The 16,024-nt window shown below is 32.2% G+C and overlaps 1 protein-coding gene across 1 annotated transcript; it reads right to left on the bottom strand.

The window, feature by feature from the left end:
• Nucleotides 1-705: 705 nt before the first annotated feature.
• Nucleotides 706-16,020, bottom strand: LOC127738620 (uncharacterized). Its single transcript, XM_052249954.1, has 4 exons — nt 15,917-16,020; nt 11,058-11,155; nt 6,388-6,515; nt 706-1,685 (listed from the first exon to the last, which is right to left on the bottom strand). The coding sequence occupies exons 1-4, from the start codon at nt 15,939-15,941 to the stop codon at nt 1,538-1,540; spliced, it is 399 nt and encodes a 132-aa protein (XP_052105914.1). The 5' UTR covers nt 15,942-16,020; the 3' UTR covers nt 706-1,537.
• Nucleotides 16,021-16,024: the final 4 nt, after the last annotated feature.

Genomic DNA, 16,024 nt, shown 5'->3' with positions numbered 1-16,024 from the left:
ATTCCTTAACTGTTGGTACCATAACCCCCAAAATCAATCCCCACCTTCCTTTTGTGGTATTGAACCTTATGGTAAAATTTCAAAGAGATCCATTCACTTAAACTAAAGTTAGAGTGCGAAAACCAATGTGTCTTCGGACGACGACGACGACGCCAACATCATACCAATATACGACCACAAAAATTTTTTGCGGTCATATAAAAATTGCTTACTGTAAATTCAGAAATTATTGCGATGTTTTTATTTTTGCGAAAAATGCGACAAGGTTATTATCGCAATAATTTAAACTCGCATTTTGAATTTTTTTATATGAAATGAACAGGATATTTCTAAATATCGCAAAAATTTAAATCGCATTTTAATCTAAAGTGACAAAATCGCAATAATAAATGCACGCAATAATTTCTGAATTTACAGTATCTTGGAAATGCACAGTTCTAGGTATGACAGTCATCCTAAGGCTAATTCAACCAAAAATTTAGACTTTTCACAACTTTTTTTTTACTGTACTGCGGTCTGAAACCAGAAGAAGTGGCTTCTAAGATAGAAATTATATAATCCTTTACAGGGCGAGTAATTATATTTCCAGGATTAATTTTTTTGGGGAAGTTTGAAACTTCAGAACTATGGTGTGGGCCAGCTGGAGAGGGGTAGACAACTCCTCTAAAATCTTTCTCCTAATTCAATTTACAAACTTATATCGGCTCAAACTGCAAATTTTTTTATTTCACTTTGGAATGTTATTATATATGTTATACATGTCCAAACATTTTACCAAACTAAACCATATGTTTATTACTGTCAATCAATCAATTATTACATATAAATGACATAAGGCATTGATCAATGAATCCTAAAGTAGTAAATCAATATAATACTTTCTATAGACCTTTGACAGAAGTTTTTAACATTCATTCCATATATTTTTTGAAAAAAAAAATATTCAAAATGTATCTATCTCCTATTCACAAAATAATACAGACTTGTAGTACTAAATTAATATCATAATTCTGTAACTATATTTTTTTCCAGATAAGCAGATAGCAGCTACATGTAGTAACTTTTATTCCTTATTTCTAAATCTTTTGACCGATGAAATGTTAAGATCCATGGTAGTAAAATACATGTCTTTTAATTTTTTCTCAACTTTCTCACTATATAAATCTTGTCTGAATAGAAGCTTCATTCATATATTTTACAAAATATACAAAGCAGCTTATAAGTGACACAAATAATTTAACATATATATAAAGTAACACTTGTCTCGCAATATTTGACAGCAAGATAATAAATATTTCCTAGAATGATTCAATACACAATCCTCTTCAACTACACCATAATGTTTTAAATTTGCCTTCCAAAAACACAGGAATGTAGTTTACTACAAAGTGGTCTATTAAAATGGTCATTCTCAATCAAATCTGAGATCACAATTGAATGCTGTCCTTCTTCAGTTACTTTGTCAACAAATGTCATCAGGACTGAGTTTAAGCCTTTTCTACTACACAGTATACCCTTGAGATTCACTTTAGTCTGTTCATGTTCTGAGTAGATCACAGAATTTTTCAATGCATTGCACAGCTTTACAACATTGTACGGGCTGATGAAATGTACATATCATTATACCATAGGGAAGATTACAAACTGCCAGACCATCTCTGTCACTTTCTGATGTTGCATAAATACTGTAAAAATATACAACTAGATCAAATATCAAAGTATTGTGGACAGCTAGGCCTGTTTTTAGCCTTAGACAATTATCTTTTTTTTAAACTACTCATTATGAGGCTTGTATAGGGTATATTGGGATACGGGATATTTGCCATTTTAATTTTAGGGATATGGGATATTTGTCCTAAAAATAAATGGGATATTGGATATTGGTGCATTTTTAGGGATATTGAATTTTGAAAATGAAAAATGAAAAAAAAATGTGAAAATTAAAAGTTATGTACAGAAATATTAAGATCTCACTTGATAAAATTGCCGAAAAAAATTTACTAGAAAAAGTTATTTAAGTGCTTTGTTGATTTTCATTGAGTTTTGCTATTATAAAACACCCATGCAAAACGCATCCCAAATTGCATGATAGGACCCAACACGTACTATTGATCACTATTTTAGTGTTTCGGCAGTTAAAGCTTGGGATTAGAGGCTCTGGCTTGGGATGGTCATTTTAGATGCATTATTTTAATATAATCAAATATGAAAATTATTCATGTATATATTGATATATTTATATATTAATTCTTCATCAATAGGTCTAGTTATTATGACAGATCTGCCATCATCAAGGGTCCAACTGTCAATTTTATGTTAAAGTCTTCAACTTTGATCTACTAAGCATATCTCCAACACTTTTATGTTTGCTATACGCAACTATTGGTGCAGCATTGAATATTTATACACAATCTTCGTCAAACTGTAATAAATGCCCATTTCTTTATTTTACGTATATATATATATGGGTTATATTTAGTTATCAAAACTAACGGAATATTTTCTTTTTCGATTTATTTTGCTGTAATAATTCAGTACGGTCAATTGATAAAGCATCAGTAATACTATCATCTATTTCGACGTTATCATAATCCCTATCTAATAATTTCACTTTGAAATTAGTAAGATTGTTTATTAAATTGTTATGGTCATTTGTGTTTCTAATTTGCCGTATTGCTTCACCTTTAATAAATCCTCGGAATACATGCTGTGAGTGAGTACAGCTATTTCTATGCAGATAGAGATAAGAATTTGTTTCTTTAAAATGTACTTCAAGGTCAAGAATGCCATGTGTTGTAAATCTTTGACCTTTAATTACATGAACATCTAAGAACGACATTTTATCGTTTGAGATTTCATAGGTGGACTTCAATAAGGGGTTATAATTATTTGCTAGACGAAAAGAATCTGCAATTTCATCTGATGTTCCATCATATATTATGAATCCATCGTCCCTATATTTTTAACCTATAATATAAAATTAAACAGACCTGGAAAAACCCTATTGCACGAGTTTGCTATCAATTTATATCTATATTTATGTTTATAAATCACTTATATGACCGTCGGCAGTCTTCGGAGGTCGACTCGATAGTTAATTAGATGGCGTCTAGACTAAAATACACAAGAAACGATGAAACATATTATCAAGCCCATGCCTTGTAAATTGTTTATTTTATACTTTTATAATTTGGATATATGTTTTAGTATGCTATAAATCAAATATGAGAATTTGAGTCAAATCGATGAACATGAATTTGACAACCAATGCCCCTTTAAATGAATCTAGTTGGCAGTAATGTTGAGTATTTAGTTGTCTTGTGACTTCTGTTATGTAGTCTAGTCTGTCTGAAATAACACAATTTGAATTGTTATCTGCCTTTTTTATTACTATTGTTTCATCATTTTTCAAATTGCGTACTTGCTATTCTTTCGCCCTTAGTAAGATTGTTTTTTTTTTTATTTATTAGAAAAGATAATTCAAGCTTTGTTAAATCGATATAATTTTCCGACGTTTGGCACGTAGAAGCAGGTTTATATCCTGTATTGCTATGAAATGGATGAAGGTCATTTTTGTCGAGCCTTCGACTTTTATCGAAAAAGCGAGACATAGCGATCCTACATTCCGTGGTCGGCGGCGGCGTCCACAAATATTCACTCTGTGGTTAAAGTTTTTGAAATTTTAATAACTTTCTTAAACTATCCTGGATTTCTACCAAACTTGGACAGAAGCTTGTTTATGATCATAAGATAGTATCCAGAAGTAAATTTTGTAAAAAAAAATTCTAGTTTATCCGTATTTTACTTATAAATGGACTTAGTTTTTCTGCCAGGAAACATTACATTCACTCTGTGGTTAAAGTTTTTAAAATTTTAATAACTTTCTTAAACTATCCTGGATATGTACCAAACTTGGACAGAAGCTTGTTTACGATCATAAGATAGTATCCAGAAGTAAATTTTGTAAAAAAAAAATTTTTTTTTTCCGTATTTTACTTATACATGGACTTAGTTTTTCTGCCAGGAAACATTACATTCACTCTGTGGTTAAAGTTTTAAAAATTTTGATAACTTTCTAAAACTATCCTGGATTTGTACCAAACTTGGAAAGAAGCTTGTTTATGATCATAAGATAGTATCCAGAAGTTAATTTAGTAAAAAAAAAATCAATTTTTTCCGTATTTTACTTATAAATGGACTTAGTTTTTCTGCCAAGAAATATAACATTCACTCGTGGTTAAAGTTTTTAAAATTTTAATAACTTTCTTAAACTATCCTGGATTTGTACCAAACTTGGACAGAAGCGTGTTTCTGATCAAAAGCTAGTATCTAGAAGGAAATTTTGTTAAAATTTTGTACCTGTTTTTCTTTATTTTACTTATAAATGGACTAAGTTTTTCTTCCAGTTAACATTACATACAGTCTGCAGTTAAAGTTTTTAAAACATTTATAAGAATCATAAACTATCCTGGATTTTTACCAAACTTGGACAGAAGCTTCTTACAATCAAAAGATAGTATCGAGAGGAATATTTTTATTAATTTTTTTCCTCATTTTTGTTGAGCCTGCGATTAACAGCAAAAGTAGGCGAGACACGCGGAACCCTTACAAATTTTTTTCTTCATGACTGAACATATATCGACATCGCAGTTGTCTAGCAAATTCACTGTAGTCTTTTAGTATAGACATTTTTGCTTGATGGAGTTGGTATAAATTTCAAGCCTTTCGCCAACAGGATATATTCCTGATTTGATAATTTGCATTTTAATAGATTAACTACATGCTTTTTTGCATGTGGAGCTCTTTGCTGCATATTATATTCATTCCGTTCTTTTTTTTTTATTGTAGAGAATTGGATTTTTTGCTTCTTAGCATTTCTATTAAAACAACGTGTCATCTGTGAGTTCACATTGGGTGATTCTCTTAGCTACGTGCCTTTGATGAGCTCACATTTGGTGGCTATTGCTTATCTCTACAGTAACTTTTTATTTGTTACAAACGCTTAGTTATATTTTGGTTATTCCAGAGACATGTAGATTAAAATTTAAAGGTCTCTGGATAATTCTGAATGATTAACTTTTCTCTGTGAAATAAGTTCACATCCTTGACATCCATACTACAACGCACAACATGTATTTACGAATGTTGTATACAAAAATGGGTTTGGGAATGAATTAATGATTTTTTGGGATATTTCAAAATAGTTTTAGGGATACAGGTTATTTTTAGGGATACGGGTTATTTGTAAAAAAAAATTGGGATATTAGGGGTAAACATTATAGGGATATGGGATATTGGGACAAAAACTTAATGGGATATGGGATATTGATACCCCCCCTAAACAAGCCTCCATTATGAGTATAAAATGTAGGTTTTATAAGGCCCACATTTGGCACCTTATTCTAGCTAAAATTTCAAATAGATACTTAATGGCCTATTAATATATCAGACAATTAAATCTAAGGTAGTAAGGCCTTTGAATATACAACTGTCTGATAATATAACATCTATTAAGATGAAAAGTGTTCATATAACCTAGCCATAATTTGCAATACAGCACCGACTCCCTTTATGTATTATTATTGTTCTCATTTCTGTCATGTCTCACAAATTTCTCACAACTGCAGACCTTCAAGATGACAATCATGGTTTTTATCAATTCCTTTTTATAAGTTTTCTTTTTATTATGCCCTAGCAATGCTTGCTTTATAGAATGACCTCTTGTTCAGATTTTTTCTGTTTTGCTTGTTTCAATGCCATTTAAAGAATTCTGCTGGTATTAATAAATGGTATAGTTTCTTTGTACATGTACCAGCCTATCATTTTTTGTCTGGGGACATTCCCTCTATAATTCAGAAAAAAAAACACTTGGAAAGGATCAAGGCTTGTATCAGACATTTACTTAATACTGTGGACTCATTATTATTCATTGCATACTTCTTTTCATGGATTTCATGGGTACAGGTGAACTGCGAAATTTAAAAGTGTTCAACGAATTACAAATTTTTTATAAGGTTATATGCAGACTTTGGCAAAACTACAAAATCAATTATCCACAAAAAAGCAAGTTTTCCTCAATCCACGAAAATTGGTATTCACTAAAATAAATGAATCCACAGTAACTCTGCTGTTAGAAAAATAGAAAAATGTTCCCTAGATTCATCTGTTTACTTGCAACAATTAGAGCCTCCAAAATGTTTGGATATAAATCATAAGGTCAGGTCAATCAAATAAAACTCCTGATTTTTAACACTGAAGTTCTCATTTAAAAACTACATGTACCACCAAACATTTTTTTTAAATTTTTATAAAGTGCTCATTTTAAAACTTATGTAAGTACCACCAAACAAGGCTGCATGCAATCCAAATATTGTGTGATTACCATACCTGCAATATGACTGTTTGTATATCTTATACTGCACTGTTGGTCTCTTTCCAACTGTTAGTAGAAATGTATTGTAATTTGAAGCTGGATTCAGGCCTCTAAAAGAGTCTATAAACTGTTGTTTTTCATCCTACAACATCATGACATTCATTCTATTGTTTTAAAAATATGAATTAGTTTAAACATATTTTATTTGCTCAAAGCAAAAAGGATCAGATACAAGTACAACATACTTATAAAGTCTTCTCCACAATACAATATATATAACAATACAAATTGAATGTGAGCATGCATTATATAATGTATACAACATAAATATTTCTATGCTATACTGAAATAAAATGCTCCGCAGGGCGCAGCTTGATACGACCGCAGAGGTCGAACCCTGAACAGTTGGGGCAAGTATGGACACAACATTCAAGCTTGATACAGCTCTGAATTTGGATTGTGATTAAATATTTGACACAGCATAGGTTACTGACACAGAATGAATGTGGTCTAAGAACTTAAATTTTTTTATTAAATTGGACATTCACCTATTATGGTCCAATATCCAAAATCTAAATACATGGTTAGATTCAACATATCAAAGAACCCCAAGAATCCAATTTTTGATGAAATCAAACAAAGTTTAATTTAGGACCCTTTTGACCTCAATGTGGACAAAGTTGATAACGGGGCCCAAAAATCAAAAATCTAAATACATGGTTAGATTCAGCATATCAAAGAACCCATATATTCAATTTTTGTTGAAATCAAACAAAGTTTAATTTTGGACCCCGATTTGGACCAACTTGAAAACTGAGCCCATAATCAAAAATCTAAATACATGTTTAGATTCAGCATATCAAAGAACCCTAAGAATTCAATTTTTGTTAAAATCAAACTAAGTTTAATTTTGAACCCTTTGGACCTTAATGTAGACCAATTTGAAAACGGAACCAAAAATTAAGAATCTAACTACACGGTTAGATTCGGCATATCAAAGAACCCCAAGAATTCAATTTTTGATGAAATCAAACAAAGTTTAATTTAGGACCCTTTTGACCTCAATGTGGACAAAGTTGATAACGGGGCCCAAAAATCAAAAATCTAAATACATGGTTAGATTCAGCATATCAAAGAACCCCATATATTCAATTTTTGTTGAATCAAACAAAGTTTAATTTTGGACCCCGATTTGGACCAACTTGAAAACTGGGCCCATAATCAAAAATCTAAATACATGTTTAGATTCAGCATATCAAAGAACCCTAAGAATTCAATTTTTGTTAAAATCAAACTAAGTTTAATTTTGAACCCTTTGGACCTTAATGTAGACCAATTTGAAAACGGAACCAAAAATTAAGAATCTAAATACACGGTTAGATTCGGCATATCAAAGAACACCAATAATTCAATTTTTGATGAAATCAAACAAAGTTTAATTTTGGACCCTTTGGACCTCAATGTGGACCAATTTAAAATCGGGGCCCAAAATCCAAAAACTTAATACACGGTTAGATTCAGCATATTAAAGAACCCCAAGAATTCAAGAATAAAACCCCATTGAAATTGGTCAAGAAATAAGCAATTAATACTGTGCAATTGAATATTTCTTGCTATTGCGCAATACTGTACAATTGACAATATCTTGCTATTGCGCAATATTGTGCTATTGGATATTTCTTGCTATTGCGCAATACTGTGCAATTGAAGATTTCTTACTATTGCGCAATACTGTGCAATGAAAGATTTCTTGCTATTGTGCAATACTGTAATTGAAAATTTCTTGCTATTGCACAATACTTATTATATAATAATTTACACATCCTGTTTGGTGTGTATCTCCTACCATATCATTATTATTTGCTTTTAAATATAAATCAGAAATAACCAACTTAAAATGGAAAATTTTAAAAGAAAAAAAAAGGAAAAAAAGAAAAAAAAAGGAAAAAAAAAAAATCCCCCCCCAAATTTTTTGAAACCCCTTATGATTCATCACCCCCAAACTCAATCCCAGCCTTCCCTTTGTGGTATGGTACCTTGCAGTACAATTTCAGAGAGATCCATACACTTGAACACAAGTGATTGTCCTGAAACTAGAAAAATGCTTGTTTTTTCCCCCTTTTTGGCCCCTTATTCCTAAAATTTTGAGGGAATTACCCCCAAAATCATTCCCAGCCTTCCCTTTGTGGTATGGTACCTTGCAGTACAATTTCAGAGAGATCCATACACTTGAACACAAGTAATTGTCTGGAAACTATAAAAATGCTATTTTTGGCCCCTTTTTGGTCCCTTATTCCTTAATGTTTTGGGCAATTACCCCCAAACTCAATTCCAGCTTTCCCTTTGTGATATGGAACCTTGTAGTTCAATTTCAGAAAGATCCATACACTTACACACAAGTTATTATCATGAAACTAGAAAAATGCTTGTTTTTTGCCCCTTTTTTGGCCCCTAATTCCTAAAATTTTGAGGCAATTACCCCCAAAACCAATCCCAGCATTTCCTTTGTGATATGGAACCTTGTGGTACAATGTCAGAGAGATCCATACACTAACACACAAGTTATGTCTGGAAGTTACAAAAATGCTTATTTTTGGCCCCTTTTTGGCCCCTAATTCCTTAACTGTTGGTACCATAACCCCCAAAATCAATCCCAACCTTCCTTTTGTGGTATTGAACCTTATGGTAAAATTATACGGAGATCCATTCACTTAAACTAAAGTTAGAGTGCGAAAACCAATGTGTCTTCGGACGACGCCGGACGACGCCAGACGACGACGACGACGCCAACGTCATACCAATATACGACCAAAAAAATTTTAATTTTTGCGGTCGTATAAAAAGGAGAGAGGACGAAGAAGGAACGACAGAGGTTAGGATAATGATGATGATGTGTGTTTTACCTATGTTGATATTATACTGCGAGGAATTGTTTTGATCTCTTTATAAAACTGAATACTTGTTTAACAATTTGCACATTTTGGAAAGTTTCTTTTCCAAAAACCAATAATTTTAAGTCCAAATCACAGCCTCTGAGAAGCAAGCTGAGACTATTAAATATGAATTTTTAATTGCCTTCAATATGCAAGTGATACATATTTTTTTCATAGTTATCAAATATTGATAGTTGTTAACTTCTATGTCATCTGGTCTCTGGCAAGAGTTGTCTCATTGGCAATAATACCACATCTTCTTATTTTTATATTGTACTGTGTATCTTAAACCTCCTCTCTTTCCCTTTCTGTGTGATCTGTAAAATGTGAGAATACATATAATATTAATAATAAATTGCTTGACAAGGGCATTGATAGATCTAAGGAATGTTCATATCACTGTACTATGTATGTGGCTTGTAATAAATTGATTGGGGTTTAACGCCACTTTCAGAACTATTGTGCCATTTCGTGGTGATCAGTTTTTATCTGTTGAGGAAGCCGGAGTACCCCGAGAGAACCATAACCTTCTGCAGGAAAACTGATGATCCTAGTGTATAGTATCTTAATTTCAAACATTTACTAAATCAGACTGTAGGTAATCTCCCCTGAATTGTTTAACAATCTCTAACTTGATATGACACCATTCATGGTATGGTGGCCTCTTGTTCTTGATTGGTTACTTTGTGTTGCTAGGTGGTTGATTGGATGATGTTTATCCCAAGAAAACTCTTTATTCATACAGTAAATTCAGTGTTCTCCCCAGGGCCTTTTAGCATCATGGTAATGTGATGGTATATTTCTTTAATGTGATGCTATCTAAATTGGTTTTCTTACAGATTGTGTTATGGATGTGATGCTATAATTTTTAAAAACAAGATGGTATTTCAAATTTCCCTGTTTACCAGGATGCTATATGAAATATCTGGGGGGAACACTGTAAAATGTAAATGTTCTTTTTAAATAGAATATTATTTTTACATATATAAGGATGTATAATATACAGACAAGGTGAATGCAATATAGCCCCAACTCATTGGGGGTATAAAAGGTGAATGCAATATAAACTCCACTAGCTCATTGAACAATGTTGAATGTGGATACAATATTAACTTTGAAACTAAAATGACAAAAAAAATATTGTGTATTTAGTTACAACAGGACAATTGGTTCAAAGCAGAATAATTTTTACATAGTTTATAACAGACACATATCCATTACAGAAGATGTATACAATTTAATGAGAGCTCATAAGGGCAATCAGATCGATGGGTCACTCATCCGTTGATTGTTAATAACCCTCATAACTGACCATCATAATTATTTTTTCCAGTAAAATCAGTCAGTCGGCATTTCAATTTCAATATTTCTCAAAACGACCACAATTTGCAATTTGTTTATCATAGTTTATTCATTTCAACAAAATTGTTTTCCCCCGGACAGTTCGCATTTGAATTTCAATATTTCTCAAACGATCACAATTTGCAGTTCGTTCGTCGTAGTTTCGTCATATGAACGTATTTTCGTCATATTTGATGTAACTTTTCATCAAAAACTTTCGACCATGTCGATGAAAAAGATAGAACTTTATTCAAAACGTTTGGAAATATTTTCACGAGTCAAACAGGTGCTTTCTTTACTTTGTACTGCGCATGCGTGAAAGTATTCATATAAATTCATAGACACTTAAACGTAAAATACGAAATCATTTAGTATCAAATTAAATGAGAGAGAATTTATATTATAAATACCTGAAGAAGATTTGAAAGCTCCCCATAGGTGAAAGCTTCTTGTCCATGCTTTGTCAATAGAAGTATTCCACTAACCACTTTGTGTTGCAGTAAGTGTTCTGTCAATGTAGAATTGTATTTTAAAAAATAAATTCAGGTAATCAGAAAAAAAGATGTAATCTCTTATCTTAAAATATGTACAATGTATAGGATCAGACTTTTTGCTAAAAGGCAGCAAGTGTCATCAATCAGTTGTCTAAATTAGTTATATCCTGTATGAATACCATCATTTTACAGTTTAACAATATATTAGGTTAAAATATTTGGCAAAAGTAACCTATTTACATTTACAAAAAAAATTAACAATACCACATGGCACAAGGCAATAAAAAAACAGGTAAATTTCTTCAAAATGATAAAAGAAGAATGTATCTGAGGATACAAATGCCTCTGCTCAAGCTTTTACAGTTTTCGAAGATAAAAAGGGGCATAACTCTAGAAGGGTAAATGACTGGCTGCCCAAATTTGAACTCGATCTGTCTTTGTGTTTAGGTTCTTAGCATTGTGTATGAGTTTATAAAATTTGGATGAGAAAAACTTAAGTTAGAGTGCAGAAAAGAAAATGGGATGTATAAACAATTTTTTTTCACTCGCATGCATAACATGTATTACTAATAAAACTGGAGGTGACAATTGCAAGTAATAGCTAATATATAATGTGTGGATTAGCTTAGCTTGTTAAAACCAAGGTGCAAAAATTTGGTACAGTACTAGTCTGTTAGTAACTTGTCATGATAAAACTATATACCAATTATCAAATCAATATCTTCAAGCATGATGAAAAAAAGTGCAGAAAACTGATTATTTGAGTGAATTTTCTAAGTCCAACGACCATAACTCTGCACAAAATCATCAGACTGGAACAAAATTCGAACTTGATCTGTAACTTGTCATGTTAAAACAATGTACCAATTGATAAATCAATATCTCCAAGAATGACGAAAAAAGTGCGGAAAACTGAATATTTGAGTGAATTTTCCAAGTCCAAGGACCATAACTCTGCACAAAATTATCAGACCTGAACAAAATTTGAACTTGATCTGTAAAAAACAATAAAACAATATACCAAATATCAAATCAATATCTTCAAGCATGAAGAAAAAAAGTGTGGAAAACTGATTTGCCAGACTGACAGAAGGACAGACAGACAGACAGACAGACAGACAGACAGACAGACAGACAGACAGACAGACAGACAGACAGACAGACAGACGGAGTGCAAACCTAAAGTCCCCTTCGACTTCGTCGGTAGGGGACTAAAAATTAAGGGCAATCACTCCTATAAAGAGTGACAGTCTACTAACTATATCAGCAAAATTTAATTGTTAGTAGATCTTGACTTGCTGCTCATTTTTGTGATTTAAAGTGTATATATATCTATTATAATTCTAATCATATAAGGCAAAACACCAACATCATACCAATATACAACTGCAAAAATTTTTAGCCATGGCAGCCATGTTGGTTGGCAGGTGGGGTCATTGGACACATTTTTTAAGGTAGATACCCTAGTATTGATTTTGGCCAAGTTTGGTTTAACTTGGCCCAGTAGTTTCAGAGGAGAAGATTTTTGTAAAAGATTACAAAAATTTATGAAAAATTGTGAAAAATTGACTTTAAAGGGCAATTACTCCTTAAGGGGTCAATTGACAATTTTGGTCATGTTGACTTATTTGTAGATCTTACTTTGTTGAACATTTTTGCTGTTTACAGTTTATATCTAGTATCTATAATAATATTTAAGATAATACCAAAAACTGCAAAATTTTCTTAAAATTACCAATTCAGGGGCAGCAACCCAACAATGGGTCGTGTGATTTGTCTGAAAATTGCAGGGCAGATAGATCTTGACCTGATGAACAATTTTACCTCATGTCAGATTTGCACTAAATGCTTTGGTTTCAGAGATATAAGCCAAAATCTACATTTTACCCCTATGTTCTATTTTTAGCCATGGCGGCCATCTTGGTTGGCGGGCAGAATAATTGGACACATTTTTAAAACTAGATACCTTAATGACGATTGTGGCCAAGTTTGGTTTAATTTGGCCCAATTTCAGAGGAGAAGATTTTTGTAAAAGTTTACAGACAACAACGAACAACGGACGACAAGTTAAGATGAGAAAAGCTCACTTGGCCCTTTGGGCCAGGTGAGCTAAAAATGAACCTGTTAACATGGCAAATAAAACTTCAATTATATGTAAGAAAAAAAATTTCAAAACCTAAATTAATTCATCATTAAAACGTTTCTAGGAGATATTTTTATAAATTTGAAAATAAGATATGGCATAATATTTGGTTTCATGTCGATCCGGCCCCACGTCGATCCGGCCCAAGTCGATCCGTCCCACGTCGATCCGGCCCAACGTCGAATCGGCCCATATTTAAAGTCGATCCGGCCCCAATAAAAAAATATACTTATAAGGAATAAAAATAAAGATATATATTAATTGTAATTCATAAATGTTTATGAATTTTATTATAATGTAAAAGGTGTACGGTAAAAAAAATGGCCTTTGACAAATATTTTCTTTAGATGAGTATAAAACAAGTAGGTTGATTATGTTTTCATTACAAGTTTTCAAGATTATTGGGTATAATTATATTAAAAACGTATATAACAGAATTTAGTACAATCAACAGACATCAACATTAATCAGCAGTAATTAGCATTTTCTTTCAATTGACTGTGATCTTAACAAGTCTTTCATCCTGTGTAATAACAAATAGTTACATACACAACGGTACAAGCCGATCCCCAAGCTGATACATACCAACTTTGTTTTTGTTTTATGTTCTTAAAACTTCTCAAATCGAGAAATGTTGTTTGATTTGCCGAATCCTTTCTATAAAAGAGGAGACAGAATGCGTTTGCAAACAATGTCTACTATACATCCCTAAGCATTTGAAGAAAAGAAATAAAGAAATAGAATTTACAAATATTTGGACAAAAGTAGCTGACATTAAAAATGATATTCACAGAGAATTTCTTTAAAAAATAATACACAGAGCTGTATTAACGGGAGAAAAACAAATAGAGGAATAAGAGGCATAGATCCACAATGCAAATACTGTAATAGACAGCTTGAAACGTTTGAACATCTATTTATAGATTGTAAAGAATTAAAAATGTTTAGAACTTATGTGATACAAAATGCTCAGAGAGTGAAAATGTGCATTCAGTGTAATTATTTTGTTATTATCTTGCAATAAAGAATAATGGATACTCATATAACTTGTTTTTTTTATCTACACAGAACTATTCAAAATATTGTCAACTTTAAAAATATATATTAACTATATTCGATATTACAAAAAAACAACATGTGTTATAGAAGCCTCTGATGTTACCTGAAAAAAAAATACAATTAATTATTATAACACATAACACAAAAAAAACAAGATCAAACTATAAAGACCTTGCTGATTACGTAACTTTAATCAACCAGGATTTGATTGAATTAAGTGATTACGAGTGGCATTACCTCAGTTCACAATCATCAGACAATTGTTGAATAAACAAACCAATTATAGATTAATGATTTGATAAAACAAGTCATTATATGATGAGTTAAATTTTATAGGTTCCATTAGACTGTAAATATTTATTTAGCTATTCTGTGTGTGAATTAAATAAAATAAAAATCGCCATGACATTCAAAGTTATCATGGAAAATAACTTCATATTAATATGTTGAAGCTGCTCTACAAACAGACACAATCACACTCAGTTTCGCATCGATTTAAAATAATTCTTTGACTGGTACACCAATACTTCACTTACCTGTTGTCATCCATCATCGATACTTTTTGCAAAATCAATTTATACTGTTAAAAATCCTCCAAAGTCAATATAGTTTATTCATATTTTATTATGGGGCCGGATCGACTTTGGGCCGGATCAACGTGGGCCGGATCGACTTGGGACGGATCGACTTTGGGCCGGATCGACTTGGGGCCGGATCGGTTTGGGGACGGAACGACCGGATACCTAATATTCTTTTATCATCATAGTGGACCATTGCAGTGTCAAATTTCAATATAGTTTGATTAAAAATGCTATAATCTGCATCTTTCAATTTCGGGATTGTACCTCCCACTGTGCTTTCAGTCACTTTTTTTAATTGTCTGATATCTTCCTGGTGTGACAAGACTGGCAAGGGTGGCTTATGCCTATATGCGCTGGCGGCTGATTTCTTGGCAAATGAAGCAACTATGCCTATATGCCATGAATGCGCTGGCGGCTGATTACTTAGCAACTGTGCCTATACGACGAAAAAGCGTGTAATGGCGTGTAAAGTGATGAAAAACGTGTACACGCCATGTGACAAAATTCTCGTGTATAAAACGTCCAAAAAGCGTGTATTACACGCGAATATCATGTGAGTTGGCAACTATGCCTATACATGAAGTACCAACTGGGCTAACCTGGGTTTAGCCACCTTGGTAAATGAAGAACTACTGTGTTGTAAAAGAGAAGAGAAAGATACCAAAGGGATAGTCAAACTCATAACCTGTGATCCTCTTTAAAGGAAGTCAAGATAGGAAAAGCCAACTCTGACCTTTCATATCATCTTGATATACTCCATATGCAGACAATGCTTAAATTTAGCTACAAAAAAAATGGAAAGTTCACAATGGGAAAATTGAAATCATATTTCTGGGTGGATTGTGGACATTTTCTTTTATCTACTTTGCGTTCTTCGGACCAACCGAACGAAAAAACCGCGACATACAGATTCTTTTAAAAAATCTTCCTACAGCTTCTGTATGTGAAAATGTTAAAAAGTTCTCAACAAATATTCATTTAACTGTCTTAACCTTTAACTAAAGTTTCCCAAGACATAATAGTTGATAGAACGTTTCTATACCGTCGTCTCTGATATTTTCATCTGCATCATTTTGACGTTTGGGTTGATAAGTAATTTC

This window comes from Mytilus californianus, unplaced genomic scaffold (genome assembly GCF_021869535.1).
Source record: "Mytilus californianus isolate M0D057914Y unplaced genomic scaffold, xbMytCali1.0.p SCAF_4, whole genome shotgun sequence".
In the NCBI taxonomy this organism is placed as follows: Eukaryota; Metazoa; Mollusca; class Bivalvia; order Mytilida; family Mytilidae; genus Mytilus; species Mytilus californianus.
Note: the sequence above shows the minus strand (reverse complement) of the source record. Positions and strands in the feature narration are given on the sequence as shown.

Excerpts from the sequence above, each read along its gene's own strand:
- LOC127738620 (XM_052249954.1), bottom strand. The coding sequence starts at position 15,941 with ATGTCTTGGGAAACTTTAGTTAAAG. Across the intron at positions 11,156-15,916 it reads TTGGGAAACTTTAGTTAAAG|AACACTTACTGCAACACAAA; the intron begins GTTAAGACAGTT and ends CTACATTGACAG. Across the intron at positions 1,686-6,387 it reads TACAAACAGTCATATTGCAG|TATTTATGCAACATCAGAAA; the intron begins GTATGGTAATCA and ends ATATTTTTACAG.